Source organism: Schistocerca piceifrons, chromosome X (genome assembly GCF_021461385.2).
Source record: "Schistocerca piceifrons isolate TAMUIC-IGC-003096 chromosome X, iqSchPice1.1, whole genome shotgun sequence".
Taxonomy (NCBI): domain Eukaryota; kingdom Metazoa; phylum Arthropoda; class Insecta; order Orthoptera; family Acrididae; genus Schistocerca; species Schistocerca piceifrons.
In genome coordinates, this window is record NC_060149.1 from 38056048 (window position 1) to 38072014 (window position 15967).

Consider the following 15967-nt stretch of genomic DNA (forward strand, 5'->3'; position numbering starts at 1 on the left):
GTTGCAGTAGGTACTGGGAGATGAAGAGGCTTGCACAGGATAGAGTAGCATGGAGAGCTGCATTAAACCAGTCTGTGGACTGAAGACCACAACAACACACAAAGAAAATTTCATCTCCCACCTGCCTCCTCCTCCATAGTAAACTGAATCTTTGGATTGATCCCACTGAGCTGTTTGTGAAAACTACCCAGGTCCTCCCTGCCATTCTGCCACCAAGCATACCACAACCAAATATTCAGTTTCATATTTGCAGTTTCCAATGCCTGCTTCTAAACTTTTTCCACAAAGAAATTTGCTATAACTGGGAATAAGGGGCTCCCAATAGCAACACCATCCTATGAACAGACAGATTTGAATAGGAAATGCATATGAAAGGAACCCAGGAGAGTAGAGGTGCCAAGAGAGTTGTATCAAGATCAAATAATGTCAGTGCCTTGATGCGGTTGTATACAATTATACCAACTGTTAATCTCAATGGAAAATTAGCAGAAAAGTTATCTATTTTACTGCAAGAAGTTGGAGTTGCTCTGCCCCCTATGATTCTTTCTTGAGTGCGTGATCTTGCAAGGGCAGTAGGGAATGCTTAAGTCACAATAAGCTCAAGTGGGAAAATGGTGTAAGAGAACTACAGCTGTTGTATGAGTGGTGCTTTTAGCCAATGACTGGCCAAAATAACTTGCTTTTGATTGCTTCCTGGTCTGTATATAAAAAATCATACTCATTTAGGGCAACCTGTCCCTCCTGAAATGTTTGTGATATTGCAGTTCATACCACCTGGAACCACTGGATAAATTTAGCCTATGGATGTTTGCTTTTATTGTTGCTTATAAAACATATTATAGCACTATCTGCAGTTATGCCTTAAGAGATAACCAATTACATGATAAGCTCCATGACACACTGTTTCACATTCAGTTGCATGCCATCACGTACCATCAGTTCTCATCACCCCGTTACACCGATATAATTCTATATGAATTCTTTAATAGTGGATACCTAGCTGAACATTCTGCACAGTTTGTAACTCCCAAGGAGTTCACCTTTGATCTTGATGGTGTGAACCTTTGTGATGACTATGGTGTGCCATTTTTCATTTGGTGTTCATGGTGCGCGAATGTCGACAATGTCTATTTTGTGAAGTGTAATACATACATCCTATAGAAGGTTCATTTTTGCACCTATGGGACACTCATTTTCTGTCACCTTCATGGTGCACATGATGAGTCATTAGCACCTAATATTTTTCATGTCATAATTATTGACACAATATTTTCAAATGAGCCTTACTACCGATTGAACTTGCGACCTCACACTCAAGGGGTTACTTGTTAAAAGATTGGTTGAAGAAAGGCAAACCTGTGTTTATAACATAGGAAAGATGTTGGCTGGACTACACACTATGAAATTTTGAAGTTAGCAGAAATAATATATAGGGAGGAAAAGGTTATTTGTAACATGTATAGAATCCAGACTGCAGTTACACTTATGAAAGTTCAAAGACATGAGAGGGAAACTGGTTGAGAACTGAGAGAAATGATGATGTAGTCTACCCTTCTAGTTTTTCAATTTGAACATTGGGTGTGCAGTAAAGGAAATCAAGGATAAATTTGAAAAGAGAATTAATGTTCAGGAAGAAGACATAAAAATTTTGAGCTTTGCTGATGACATAATTCTGTCAGAGACAGCAAAAGTCATGGCTGAGCAGTTGAAGAGAATGGATAATGCCTTGAAAAGAAATTATGAGATGAACACAAACAAAACTAAAACAAAGGTAATGGAGTGTAGTCAAATTACATCAGGTAATGCTGAGAGAATTAGATTAGGAAATGAGACACTAAAAGTAGCAGTTGAATGTCCCCATTTGAACAGCAAAATAACTGATAATAGTCAAAGTTTGGGGGGGTTACAAAATGCACACTGATAAAAGCAAGAAAAGCATTTCTGAAAACGAGAAAGTTGTTAAAATTAGAATTTTTCTGAAGGTATTTATCTGGAATGTGCAGAAGTGATAAATGGACAATAAGCAATTCACACTAAAAGGAATAGGAACTTTCAAAATGCTGTGCTATAGAAGGATACAGAAAATTAAATGGGTAGATCAACTAACTCGTGAAGAGATTTTGAATCAGATTGGGGGGAATAAGACATTTATGACACAATTTGACTAAAAGAAGAGATTTGGTTAATAAGAGACATCAATTACTAATCAATTTGCCCCAAAGCCTCATACAATTATTTATCTTCCATTTAGCATCTGCCAGCATTACATACCTCATGAATAAGCTATTCTGTTCTGACTGCACACTTTTGTGACACAATAATATACTTAAGATATATACTTGTGAAAGTAATATAAAATCATTAAATTTATGGCAGACAGGGCGACAATAAATGGTATGGACCAGTCTCTTGCCATGTGGTTGGTTTCAACAATTGGCATTGCAAACACAATTGGAAGGATAGGTTGTGGAGTCCTTGGCAGCTTTCCTGGCTCAAAACCGCTTTTTATAAACAATGTAGCACTATCAATTGGAGGAATTGCTACACTGCTAAGTGGAATATCAACAGCTGATGGATATCTTTTCTTCTATTCTGCTGTATTTGGTTTAGCAACAGGTCAGTATGAAATACCTTCTGAACATGGACAAATTATTGGTGTCCATGGGAAAAAGTAGTTACAAATTTGCTTATTAATGTAAAATATGATTTTTTTTTGTATTTTTTCTTTCTGAATTCATTGACTTATGAAGTCTACAACTTCTCTTCAAGGAAATTTTAAAATTGATAACTTTTTACTTACCATTTTCTAACCTATATGTTTAAGCTCAATGTTTATTCATCTTGGAGGATCAGTAGCAGAACTTGCTGTCAAGACTGAAATCTTGAGTTGTAATAAACTTGAAAAATGTATCTTTCAGTTTTTGAACATTTTCAACGAAAATAAACAAGAAACAGATGTGACAATTTGCTTTCCCTCTTTTGATATTGTAAAGTGAATTGCCAACAAAGAGATATGAAGGAAACTTAGCAGTTTGTCACACATGTTCCAGAATGCAAAGGGAGAACTGTCCAAGTCAAAATTTAAATGTGATAGGCAGTTCTTCTGTCATGAAAGTGTTCTGTGATTGCAGCCCTCTTTCAAGATTTGTTCCTTTATGTTTGCACCTGTAAGAATGCAACACAAGTCAAATTAAGACACTAAAATATGTGGAAATTTGTCTTGTTACATTCAGCACAAGAAATTTATAGATTGAGACCAAGATGACATGTATTTTGGAAATATATTCAGTAATAAATATGAGGGCTGCTCTGTAAGTAATTAAGCACTTTTTTCTTGGCCAATTTCAGTTGAAATAATGTAAATTTTGTTGTGTGACATTGTGGAATATTCCCACTTCAGCTGTTATAGTTTCATGGGGTTCAGATGGTTGGTGGTGCTATACATACCCTTCAATATTGATTGATTGGCGACTCCATAGAGTGCTGTTGCACAATGCCCATACGATAAAATTAGAAGGAAGGTCAGCATTGGCCATAATTTTGATGATTTATTAACAGCAAAATCGATTTTCGATCACATAACGATCATCTTCAGTGCTGGAAGTTAAACATTTCACATGGTGATCAGTGAATGAGAAAAAACCACAAATACACTTGAGTATAAACCAACTGTTGGTAAGGACATACCTTTAGTGTACAAATTAAAGCTGATAGGCACTGGTGTCTAGTTATTAGCAGTAGAAGAAGCTATGAAATGATCACAATAACTGAAGCCACTGTTTACATTCATCTATACAGCGGACCTCATTGTGACACGGGCTTGGAACACCCTCTATGTGATGTGTCACATGAAGACTTAACATTACTTTATTTGGCAAGAGATTACCACAAAATACCAAATGTGCACTTGCAAATCATTAATTGAATATTTCAAATTTAAAATTGTATATTAAAAACACGTAGCAAAAAGGAAGGGGGAAATGCAGATCTTGCCAACATACACTGGCGTGTTATTTTCAAAACAACTTAAAAAAGAAACATGCAAGAATAAAAATCAACAGGTAAATTCTAAGGTGTCAGATTACAGGACTAGTAAAAAAGAAAAATATACAAACAACATGACATCAAATACAACAGAATCTGTTATAACACAGTAACCGCTATCTGGCATGGGAAGTCAGAGGTGCAAAGTTCTTAATTTTTGTAAAATATTACGTTGAAACCAAGAAGTCAAATACATAAATAGTGGTGATTGTACAATATTCGCCACAATTTAACAGGTCAAAATGTCATGAAACACAATATTCTTTATAATTTTTTTTAGGGTGCAGACTAACAACTTTTTATCGTATTTAATGATGTGATGATTCACACATCTGATTATTCCCATTTGGACATGTTAACACATTATAGCTGTTTCTGAGGCTTAATTACAAAAAATCATCATAATTATGAAAATCAGAATGACATAAAAGCACATTGTGGCTGCAGAGACTGTTTAGTACACTCATCAGTAAGAACTACTGTTACAGATTGCAAAGAATTAGTGATACATTGGCTAGAGACACAAGTGTATAAAATACGCTAGCCTGGTAGAAACCTCCACTACCACACCTATTATTTACAGAAAATATTTTATTATATGATACAAAACAGAACTTGGGTGTAAGGAAACAGTGTTCTCTTTAGAGTATAAAAACTTTGTCCCAAAAAAATACATCGCACACTGGTTATATACTTTTGCACAAGCACTGGGTCAGAACCCATCATACATACGTTTACAGTTGATACAACACACACGAAACTGTTAAGCAAACGGTTTTGAATACTCATATGAAGGAGATAATTTTATTACATGTCTTAATAGCAGCAGTGGAATCCCTTATAACATAAAAGCTGATTTTGAAAATACCCACATATCCAAAGTAGGCCATAAAAATTAATCTAAAATGCAAGGTGTGGATAAGTAGTAATATACATCATACATTCAGAAGAGTCATAACTTAGGAAAGTTAACAGTACAAATTATTCCCAAAATATACATCGTACTGTAGACAAATTAGAACAAGATTATACACTTTTTTCCACAATTACTTACTAAAGCAATTAAAATGTAGTGAGAAACCAGCAACATGAAATAATCACTTGAAAGTGATGAGGATTTAAATTTCTTATCTATTGGCAAAAAATGTAAATTTTCATAACCAAACACTTAATGTGTAGTGTGCATTGATTTTTTTAAAGGCCTATTATGACTGTGAGTTATGTAGCCTGACCACCAGTTGACAAATGTTATTACAAAACCGATGCTAAAAGTACAAGCCAATTACCAATCTCTATGTTGTTGTTGTTGTGGTCTTCAGTCCTGAGACTGGTTTGATGCAGCTCTCCATGCCACTCTATCCTGTGCAAGCTTTTTCATCTCCCAGTACCTACTGCAACCTACATCCTTCTGAATCTGCTTAGTGTATTCATCTCTTGGTCTCCCTCTACGATTTTTACCCTCCACGCTGCCCTCCAATACTAAATTGGTGATCCCTTGATGCCTCAGAACATGTCCTACCAACCGATCCCTTCTTCTGGTCAAGTTGTGCCACAAACTTCTCTTCTCCCCAATCCTATTCAATACTTCCTCATTAGTTATGTGATCTACCCATCTAATCTTCAGCATTCTTCTGTAGCACCACATTTCGAAAGCTTCTATTCTCTTCTTGTCCAAACTATTTATCGTCCATGTTTCACTTCCATACATGGCTACACTCCATACGAATACTTTCAGAAATGACTTCCTGACACTTAAATCAATACTGGATGTTAACAAATTTCTCTTCTTCAGAAACGCTTTCCTTGCCATTGCCAGCCTACATTTTATATCCTCTCTACTTCTACCATCATCAGTTATTTTGCTCCCCAAATAGCAAAACTCCTTTACTACTTTAAGTGCCTCATTTCCTAATCTAATTCCCTCAGCATCACCCGACTTAATTAGACTACATTCCATTATCCTTGTTTTGCTTTTGTTGATGTTCATCTTATATCCTCCTTTCAAGACACTGTCCATTCCATTCAATTGCTCTTCCAAGTCCTTTGCTGTCTCTGACAGAATTACAATGTCATCGGCGAACCTCAAGGTTTTTATTTCCTCTCCATGAATTTTAATACCTACTCCGAATTTTTCTTTTGTTTCCTTTACTGCTTGCTCAATATACAGATTGAACAACATCGGGGAGAGGCTACAACCCTGTCTTACTCCCTTCCCAACCACTGCTTCCCTTTCATGTCCCTCGACTCTTATAACTGCCACCTGGTTTCTGTACAAATTGTAAATAGTCTTTCGCTCCCTGTATTTTACCCCTGCCACCTTCAGAATTTGAAAGAGAGTATTCCAGTCAACATTGTCAAAAGCTTTCTCTAAGTCTACAAATGCTAGAAACGTAGGTTTGCCTTTCCTTAATCTTTCTTCTAAGATAAGTCGTAAGGTCAGTATTGCCTCACGTGTTCCAGTGTTTCTACGGAATCCAAACTGATCTTCCCCGAGGTTGGCTTCTACTAGTTTTTCCATTCGTTTGTAAAGAATTCGTGTTAGTATTTTGCAGCTGTGACTTATTAAACTGATAGTTCGGTAATTTTCACATCTGTCAACACCTGCTTTCTTTGGGATTGGAATTATTATATTCTTCTTGAAGTCTGAGGGTATTTCGCCTGTTTCATACATCTTGCTCACCAGATGGTAGAGTTTTGTCGGGACTGGCTCTCCCACGGTTGTCAGTAGTTCCAATGGAATATTGTCTACTCCGGGGGCCTTGTTTCGACTCAGGTCTTTCAGCGCTCTGTCAAACTCTTCACGCAGTATCGTATCTCCCATTTCATCTTCATCTACATCCTCTTCCATTTCCATAATATTGTCCTCAAGTACATCGCCCTTGTATAGACCCTCTATATACTCCTTCCACCTTTCTGCTTTCCCTTCTTTGCTTAGAACTGGGTTTCCATCTGAGCTCTTGATATTCATACCAGTCGTTCTCTTATCTCCAAAGGTCTCTTTAATTTTCCTGTAGGCGGTATCTATCTTACCCCTAGTGAGATAGGCCTCTACATCCTTACATTTGTCCTCTAGCCATTCCTGCTTAGCCATTTTGCACTTCCTGTCGATCTCATTTTTGAGACGTTTGTATTCCTTTTTGCCTGTTTCACTTACTGCATTTTTATATTTTCTCCTTTCATCAATTAAATTTAATATTTCTTCTGTTACCCAAGGATTTCTAATAGCCCTCGTCTTTTTACCTACTTGATCCTCTGCTGCCTTCACTACTTCGTCCCTCAAAGCTACCCATTCTTCTTCTACTGTATTTATTTCCCCCATTCCTGTCAATTGCTCCCTTATGCTCTCCCTGAATCTCTGTACAACCTCTGGTTCTTTCAGTTTATCCAGGTCCCATCTCCTTAAATTCCCATCTTTTTGCAGTTTCTTCAGTTTTAATCTACAGGTCATAACCAATAGATTGTGGTCAGAGTCCACATCTGCCCCTGGAAATGTCTTACAATTTAAAACCTGGTTCCTAAATCTCTGTCTTACCATTATATAATCTATCTGATACCTTTTAGTATCTCCAGGGTTCTTCCATGTATACAACCTTCTTTCATGATTCTTAAACCAAGTGTTAGTTATGATTATGTTGTGCTCTGTGCAGAATTCTACCAGGCGGCTTCCTCTTTCATTTCTGTCCCCCAATCCATATTCACCTACTATGTTTCCTTCTCTCCCTTTTCCTACACTCGAATTCCAGTCACCCATGACTATTAAATTTTCGTCTCCCTTCACAATCTGAATAATTTCTTTTATTTCATCATACATTTCTTCAATTTCTTCGTCATCTGCAGAGCTAGTTGGCATATAAACTTGTACTACTGTAGTAGGTGTGGGCTTCGTATCTATCTTGGCCACAATAATGCGTTCACTATGCTGTTTGTAGTAGCTTACCCGCATTCCTATTTTCCTATTCATTATTAAACCTACTCCTGCATTCCCCCTATTTGATTTTGTGTTTATAACCCTGTAGTCACCTGACCAGAAGTCTTGTTCCTCCTGCCACCGAACTTCACTAATTCCCACTATATCTAACTTCAACCTATCCATTTCCCTTTTTAAATTTTCTAACCTACCTGCCCGATTAAGGGATCTGACATTCCACGCTCCGATCCGTAGAACGCCAGTTTTCTTTCTCCTGATAACGACATCCTCTTGAGTAGTCCCCGCCCGGAGATCCGAATGGGGGACTATTTTACCTCCGGAATATTTTACCCAAGAGGACGCCATCATCATGTAATCATACAGTAAAGCTGCATGCCCTCGGGAAAAATTACGGCTGTAGTTTCCCCTTGCTTTCAGCCGTTCGCAGTACCAGCACAGCAAGGCCGTTTTGGTTATTGTTACAAGGCCAGATCAGTCAATCATCCAGACTGTTGCCCTTGCAACTACTGAAAAGGCTGCTGCCCCTCTTCAGGAACCACACGTTTGTCCGGCCTCTCAACAGATACCCCTCCGTTGTGGTTGCACCTACGGTACGGCTATCTGTATCGCTGAGGCACGCAAGCCTCCCCACCAACGGCAAGGTCCATGGTTCATGGACTCTATAAAGAACCTCAAAAAAATGCTGTACATTAAAATATGTTGGCTAGTGAAAAGTGTGGGTAACTCCAGTTCAGCCATCTGATTCACACGTATTACCTAGTAGGTGAGAACAATATTAACATAATAAACATATTGTGATGCAGTTATGAGATACGTTTGCATATTTTTCTTTTCTACTACTCCTGTAATCTGACCCCTTATAATTTACATGTTGATTTTTATTCTTGAATGTTTCTTTTTTTTTTCTTTTTGAAAATAACATGCCAGTGTATGTTGTCAAGATGTGCATCTCCCCTTCCTTTATGCTATGCATTTTTAATGTACAATTTGAAATTTTAAATATTCAATTAATGATTTGCAAGTGCACATTTGGTATTTTGTGGTAACCTCTTGCCAAATAAATTAATAAGCCTTCACGTGACACATCACATAGAGGGTGTTCCAAGCCCCTGTCACACTGAGGTCTGCTGAGTAGGTGAATGTAAACAGCAGCTTCAGTTATTGTGATCATTTCATAGCTTCTGTTACTGCTAATAACTAGACACCAGTGGCTACGAGCTTAAATTTTTACACTAAAGGTATGTCCTTGCCAACAGTTGGTTTATACTCAGGTGTATTTGTGGTCTTTTGTTTCTTATTCACTGATTGCTATGTGAAATGTTTAATGCTACCCTACCAATCAACTCGTCCAAGTTCTGGTCAGCCTTCCGTCGCCTTACCAGAACTAAACCCTCCCCCTATTATCCTCTTCTCCATGATGATCACCCTTTCCCTGACACCCTTAGTAAGGCCAATCACTTTGCCTCCTACCTCTCCGATGTATTTTCCATCCCCGATAATCCCCAGTTCGATTACTCCCTCTTCCCGGATATCCGCGATCGAACTGACACCTCCGTCCCTCCCCTCGCCCTTGGTTTTCAGTACTTGGGCAACATTGCACACACGGAACTCAATGCCCCTATCACTACACAGGATCTCATTGTTACACTCCGCACCAAACGCAACACTGCTCCTGGTCACGATCGTGTCACCTACCGTCACCTTCGTGAAGCTCCTGTCTCTTTCCTCTCCACCCTGGCCGGGCTCTACAATGTAGTCCTGTCCACCGGTTACTACCCCGACCTGTGGAAAACGTCCCGTATCCTCATGTTCCTTAAACCTGGCAAACCGCCGTCCGCCATCTCCTCCTACCGTCCCATCAGCCTTACCTCGGTCTTCAGCAAGGTCCTGGAATCTATCCTCACCCGCCGCATCCACCAGCATCTCCGCCAGCACCGCCTCCTTCCCGTTACCCAGTGTGGCTTTCGGCCGTCCTTCTCTTCCGACGACCTTCTCCTTCACCTCACTCATCTCCTTTCCGAACAGCTTAATTCCCGTCGCTCCGCAATCTTCCTCTCCCTGGACCTCGAACGTGCGTATGACCGCGTCTGGCATTCCGGTCTCCTCTTCAAGCTCCAAACCTTCGCCCTTCCCATTAACTACGTCCGTCTGATCGGCTCCTTTCTCTCCCGCCGTCCTTCCTATGTCACCATCCATAACACAGATTCCTACACCTTTTTCCCCTCCGCTGGTGTGCCCCAAGGCTCCGTCCTCTCCCCCCTTCTGTACCTGTTGTACACGGCGGACATGCCACCGCCGTCACTCCCCGTCCACCTTCTCCAGTTTGCCGATGACACCGCCTTCCTTGCCCTTGCCCCCACCCTACAGCACTCCCAACGCCTTCTCCAATCCCATCTTGACCGGTTCACCGCTTGGTGCAATCAGTGGTTGCTCAAGGTCAATCCTTCCAAAACCCAGGTGATCATTGTAGGCAAAACCACCCCTTCCTTCCGCCTCCTTGATTTCTATCTCACCGTCTATGGCCGTCCCATCACCCTCACTCCCACCCTTAAGTACCTTGGCGTCACCCTCGACCGTCGCCTCTCCTGGACTCCCCATCTCCAGACAATCCAAGCCAAGGCACGTTCCCGCCTCCGTCTCCTCAAGCTCCTTTCCGGCCGTACGTGGGGTCTGGACCCCTCCACCATCCTCCACACCTATAAATCCCTCATCCGCCCTATCCTTTGTTATGCCCATCCAGCATGGATCTCCGCTCCCCCTACCTTTTATAAATCCCTCCAAATCCTGGAACGCCATGCTCTCCGCCTCGCCTATCGCATCCGTCTCCCCTCCCCCACGCGGATCCTCTACGATCTCATCCCCTTCCCCCACCTCCTCCTTTTCCTTGAAAGGATACGGATCCTGTACACCTCCCGCAAACTCGATCCTCCTCACCCGCTCGTCTCCCCGATCCTCTCCCACCCCCGCCCGCTGCCGCGCCTGTATTCGCACGTCCCACCCGGTCTCCATCTCTCCACCCTCCTTACCCTCTCCCAAGGTGGCTTCCGCCAGCTCCCCCTCCCTGATGATGCCCTCCTCCCCTCCATCTACCCCTCCTACCAACTTTGATCCTCCCGCCCTCCTCCTGTACTTACTCCTCTGGGCACCCTCCCTCCCTTCTCTCCCTTTTCCCTCCCTCCTCCTTTTCTCCCCCCTCCTCCCCCGGGCCTCCCCTCCCCTATCCCTCTCCTCCTGCCCCCGTCTCCTCCGCCATTTGCATCCTTTTTCTCCCCTCTCCCCCACCTCACCCCTTTCCCCTCTTGGCAGGTCCCCGGACTCGCACACGTTACATGGACATTCGCGCTCCGGAGATCACCGCCATCAGTGTTTGTGTGTGTGCCATCGTGTTTAGTGTTCAGTGTTCACCGTCCAATCCATCGTTCACCAGTGCCATCATCATCTTCGGTGTTTGTGCGTCGTCTCATCAGCTAGCAGTGTGGATTATCGACGAGTGTGAACGGCTCCGTGTTTGTCTCTCTGTGTCTCCTGTTTTATTGCCCACCATTCTGTGACTTACGTGTCTTCTCACTGTTTTTGCTCCTTGTATATTCTATGGCTGAAGAGCAGCGTAGTGTGCTGCTGACAGCCTGCCTGTTGTAAAGGTTTTAAAATAACAATAAAGTAAAAAAAAAAAAAAAATGAAATGTTTTACTTCCAGCACTGGAGATGATCATTATGTGAGTGAAAATTGATTTTGCTGTTAATAAATTATCAAAATTACAGCCAATGCTGAGCTTCCTTCTAATTTTTTTCAATATTGCATCTGCAACAGAAGTGTGTTCCCTGTAGAGAGCTGTTATTGGGGTTTCTTTTGGTGGGAAACCAGAGCATGACAGATATTCATAGACATTTGCAGAATATCTGCAAATACCATGCAATAAACAAAAGTATGGTGAGTTGTTTAGTAAGGCATCTATCACCACTGCAACATGGTTGCACAGACTTGTCCGATCTCCAGGGTGCTGGCCGGCTGCACACAGCTGTGCCTCCTGCAGTGTTGGATTATGTGGACAGTCTCACTCAAGATTATCAATGGATGCAAATGAACTTCTCCTTCTCCACAACAATGCAAAGCCTCATATAAGTCTGCACATCTGAGAGGAACTCACAAAACTTCACTGGAGTGTTCTCCCTCATCCACCTTACAGCCTGGATCTTGCACATTCAGATGTCCTTCTGTTTGGTCCAATGAAGGGTAGACTTTGTGGGAAGCAGTACGTGGATGCTGAAGACGTTATTGATGCAGCAAGTCGTATGCTCTGATGTCAACCAGTAAGATGGTACCATGTGGGTGTACAGGAGAGTAAGGCCTGGAGTAAAAAACTGTTTTCTGATGCCAAAATTGAAATGCATTAATATTAACTATATCTGTGTATGTGTGCTCCAAAAAATAAATGCAAACATGACTGTCATATGTACAGTAATGTGGTGTAGGGCCATCTCACTGAATGGAGATTATGTTGAAAAATAATGTGATTTACCCAAAAGGGTGGGGAATAATATGATGTACTGGAATGCTGAACAAAAGAAACTACTATTTTAAAAAAGTGTTGTGTTTCTTATTGAATGTCCCTCATACATGATTAATTAGAATTAAGTAATTTACAAGAAGTTTCAATCAACTGTTCAATACTCAACAAATTAATGAAATTACCTACATATTAAATTCAGCTATGAAACATTTTCATAAAATTTGAACAAGATAAATACATTTTATATACTAGTAAATAATATCTCATAAAAGAACTTGCAAAAATACGTAAATTAAGCAATTTATGAATTTTTTTACGAAATTTATTTTACGTGTTTTTATTTTAAGTGTTATTAAGCTTCTACTGTGTTGCAATAAGCTATTAGCAGGGTATTAACTAGTTTAAATATTTTATTTCAGCATGTTTTGCCTCACTCCGTTCCCTAATTATAGTGGATCTACTAGGACTTGAACGCTTGACAAATGCTTTTGGATTAACATTGATGTTTCAAGGGGTTGCTGCTGCCATTGGATCGCCTCTTGCTGGTATGTTGATTTCCTTTTGATTTTTGCATCATGTTATGCACTGCTTTTGTTGTATTTGGAGGTGCTGAAGAAGTCCACCAACAAAATAAGAAATATAAAATTATAGATAGTTTGATGATGGAGCGTAAGGCCTGGAGTAAAAAACTGTTTTCTGATGCCAAAATTGAAATGCGTTAATATTAACTATATCTGTGTATGTGTGCTCCAAAAAATAAATGCAAACATGACTGTCATATGTACAGATATTTTATGACAGTAAAAGATAATAATAATAATAATTACTGAAAAACTTTAAAACAGGAAAAGCCAAAGAAAGATTGGAAAACTAAAGAAGCACACATGATCAGGGTAATGATAAAGGCCACCTATAAGAAAGTAACAGAAACGTTTGGAGCAAAGAGGAAATGAACAGCAAAAAGCTCAAATGGGAAGACATTACTAAGCTAAGAAAGGAAAGGTGAAATGTGAAAGGGGTATATACAAAGGCTATACAAAGGAAATGAAATTAAAGGTAATGTTATGAAAAGAGAAGAGCAAGTAGATGAAGATGCAATGGGAGATATGATGCTGCAGCATATCCCCTATGTTATTCAAGCTACATATTGAATAATCAGTAAAGGATACCAAGGAGAAAATAGGAAAATGAATTTAAAAATCAGGCAGAAGAAATAAACTTTGATTTTATGATGTAATTGTAATTCTGCCAGAAATGGCAAAGGATCAGGAAGATAAGATGAACAGAATAGATAGTGTCTTTAAAAGAATTTATAAGATGAATATGAACAAAAGAGAACCAAGGACAATGGAATGTATTCAAATTAAATCAGATGACACTGAGAGAATTATATTAACAAATGGGGCAATAGAAGTAGTTGGCAAATTTTGATACTTGGGCAGCAAAGTAACTGAAGATACTAAAGTAAAGTAGAGACAACATAAATTGTAGACTGGTAGTACCATGAAAAGGATTTCTGAGAAAGAGAAATCTGTTATATTGAATATAAATTTAAATGTTAGGAAGTCTCTTCTGAAAGTGTTTGTCTAGTATTTTTTACTACTTATTTTATTTTATTTATTTATTAAATGGAAGTTTAGCTTTGTACAGTGGTGGAATGTGAATGATAACATTGAAGACAATAAGGAACAGAAGATTTTGAAATGTAATGCTACAAAAAAATGCTGAAAATTATATAGGTAGATTAACAAACTAGTGTGTTTACTTTTTGCATCATGCAGTTGCAACTGTAGCGGTTATAAAGCTAAGTACTGACAAAGTTGTTTGTGAACTGTTATACAGTTATTAAATTTAATAGTTTTCAGTGGTGTTTCATGCTCTTTGTGGCACTATAACAATTTAATAAACTTTTGGAAACATTCGCTCACTGTGTGTTGAAGTCATTTAGTAAATTTCATGCTTTAGTTTTCAGCTGATGTTTCTTACTGTTTCTAGTGAAATATTTCAGTAAAATTTTCATTGAGTGTTTTAACTTTGTTGAGTGTTAAAGCAACCACTTGAATTTTTGGTTTTAGCTAATAATTTTGTGAAGTTTTGTTGATATTGGTGTTAGTTGTGGTTTAGTAGTATTGATACAAGTAGTTGCTTTCTTAGTAGAGAGAGAATTTCGAGACAGCTATTGTTAGTTCTATAAATAGTCCTACAAGTGTAACTGAACTTAAGGAACATAGACGTATAGTCATTTTCAGTAACTGTAAAGTTTTACCATGGGTGAGAAGTGTGGTCTCTGTCATAGGTTAGTGAGTAGTGGGTTATGGTGTGGAATTTGTTCAAAGTATTTTCATCAGGGGGGAATGCAGTGGGCAAGCCAGTGGGCATTCTAGCAAGATCCTCTCCTGGGAATGCAGAATCTGTAGTAGAAATAAGTTGACAGAGGACCAGGAACGTAAGATCTGTGCCCTTCAGGTGCAGTTACAACACACAAAGGAGGAACAAGATAGGTTGAGGAGGGTGAAGTGTGCTGGGAATGGGAAATGGCAGATAGCAAGAAGGCAGCTAGGAGGAGGAGATATTCAGAAAGTTATGCTTTGTGTATATGCAACAGATTTGACCAACTGTCAGAGCTGAGTGGAGAGGAGCCTCTTGTAGCTGCAGGTGAAGGGAACATACAACAGTCCTCAGCAGGTAGGAGGCTTAGGTCAGTTGAAAAGTCCTACAGAAAGATAAAGAGGTGTGGGCCAGTAGTTGCAGGAACTGTTGGGGAGTGAGTACCAGGTCACCAGTATTGTGAAGCCTAGTGCAGGGTTGGCTCAGGTGACTGACAGCATAGGGGAGTTATGCAGGAATTTTACGAAGGAGGATCAGGTAGTGATAGTGGGTGGAGCAGGGAACAGTCTTGATAGGGATGGGGAATATGATGTAGGTGGTGATCTGGTAAAGATTGCTACTCAAATTGGTGGCACTAATGTGCATTTCATGCAACTATTTCTGCGTCATGATTGGTCTCATCTTAATGCGGCTGTTAAGCACATTAACAAGGGGCTGGAGAGGGATCTGATGACAGAGGGTATGAGTCACATTTCAGTGTTGCCAGTTGAGTCTATCAGTAGATCGGGTTTCACTAGGCATGGCCTGCACCTCAATAGGTATGGGAAGGGGAGGCTGGCAAACCTTATAGGTGACAGTGTAGAGGGTGGTGGTGGGATCACTCATGGAAAATTCCTGTAGTAGTTGGTATTAGAGCTGCACATTTTGATAGACCTGATAATCACACCTACTTAAAGGAAGTCACTCTAAGGGCTCACCTTCAGAGGACATCATGTTTCCAAGAAGAGAAGGAATTAGCATATTTCAACAGAATATAAGAAGTATTAGAGATAAAGTTAGTGAACTGCTTATAGAAGTTGACTCTGTAATTATTGGTATATTGGAGCACCACTTAAATAATTTGACAGTTCAGAGGCTTCCTTTACCAGGATACAGA

General features: G+C 39.9%; 1 protein-coding gene across 2 annotated transcripts in view; it reads left to right on the forward strand.

Annotated features, from left to right (window-relative positions):
• LOC124722946 (monocarboxylate transporter 3-like) overlaps positions 1-15967 on the forward strand; it is a 374747-nt gene that overhangs the window by 347238 nt on the left and 11542 nt on the right. The window contains exons 7-8 of one of the 2 annotated variants that reach the window (XM_047248109.1): positions 2377-2616; positions 12903-13028. In XM_047248109.1, coding sequence (XP_047104065.1) covers positions 2377-2616; positions 12903-13028 — 366 coding nt within the window. The remainder of the gene's footprint in view (positions 1-2376; positions 2617-12902; positions 13029-15967) is intronic. The other variant, XM_047248110.1, reaches the window with a different exon arrangement.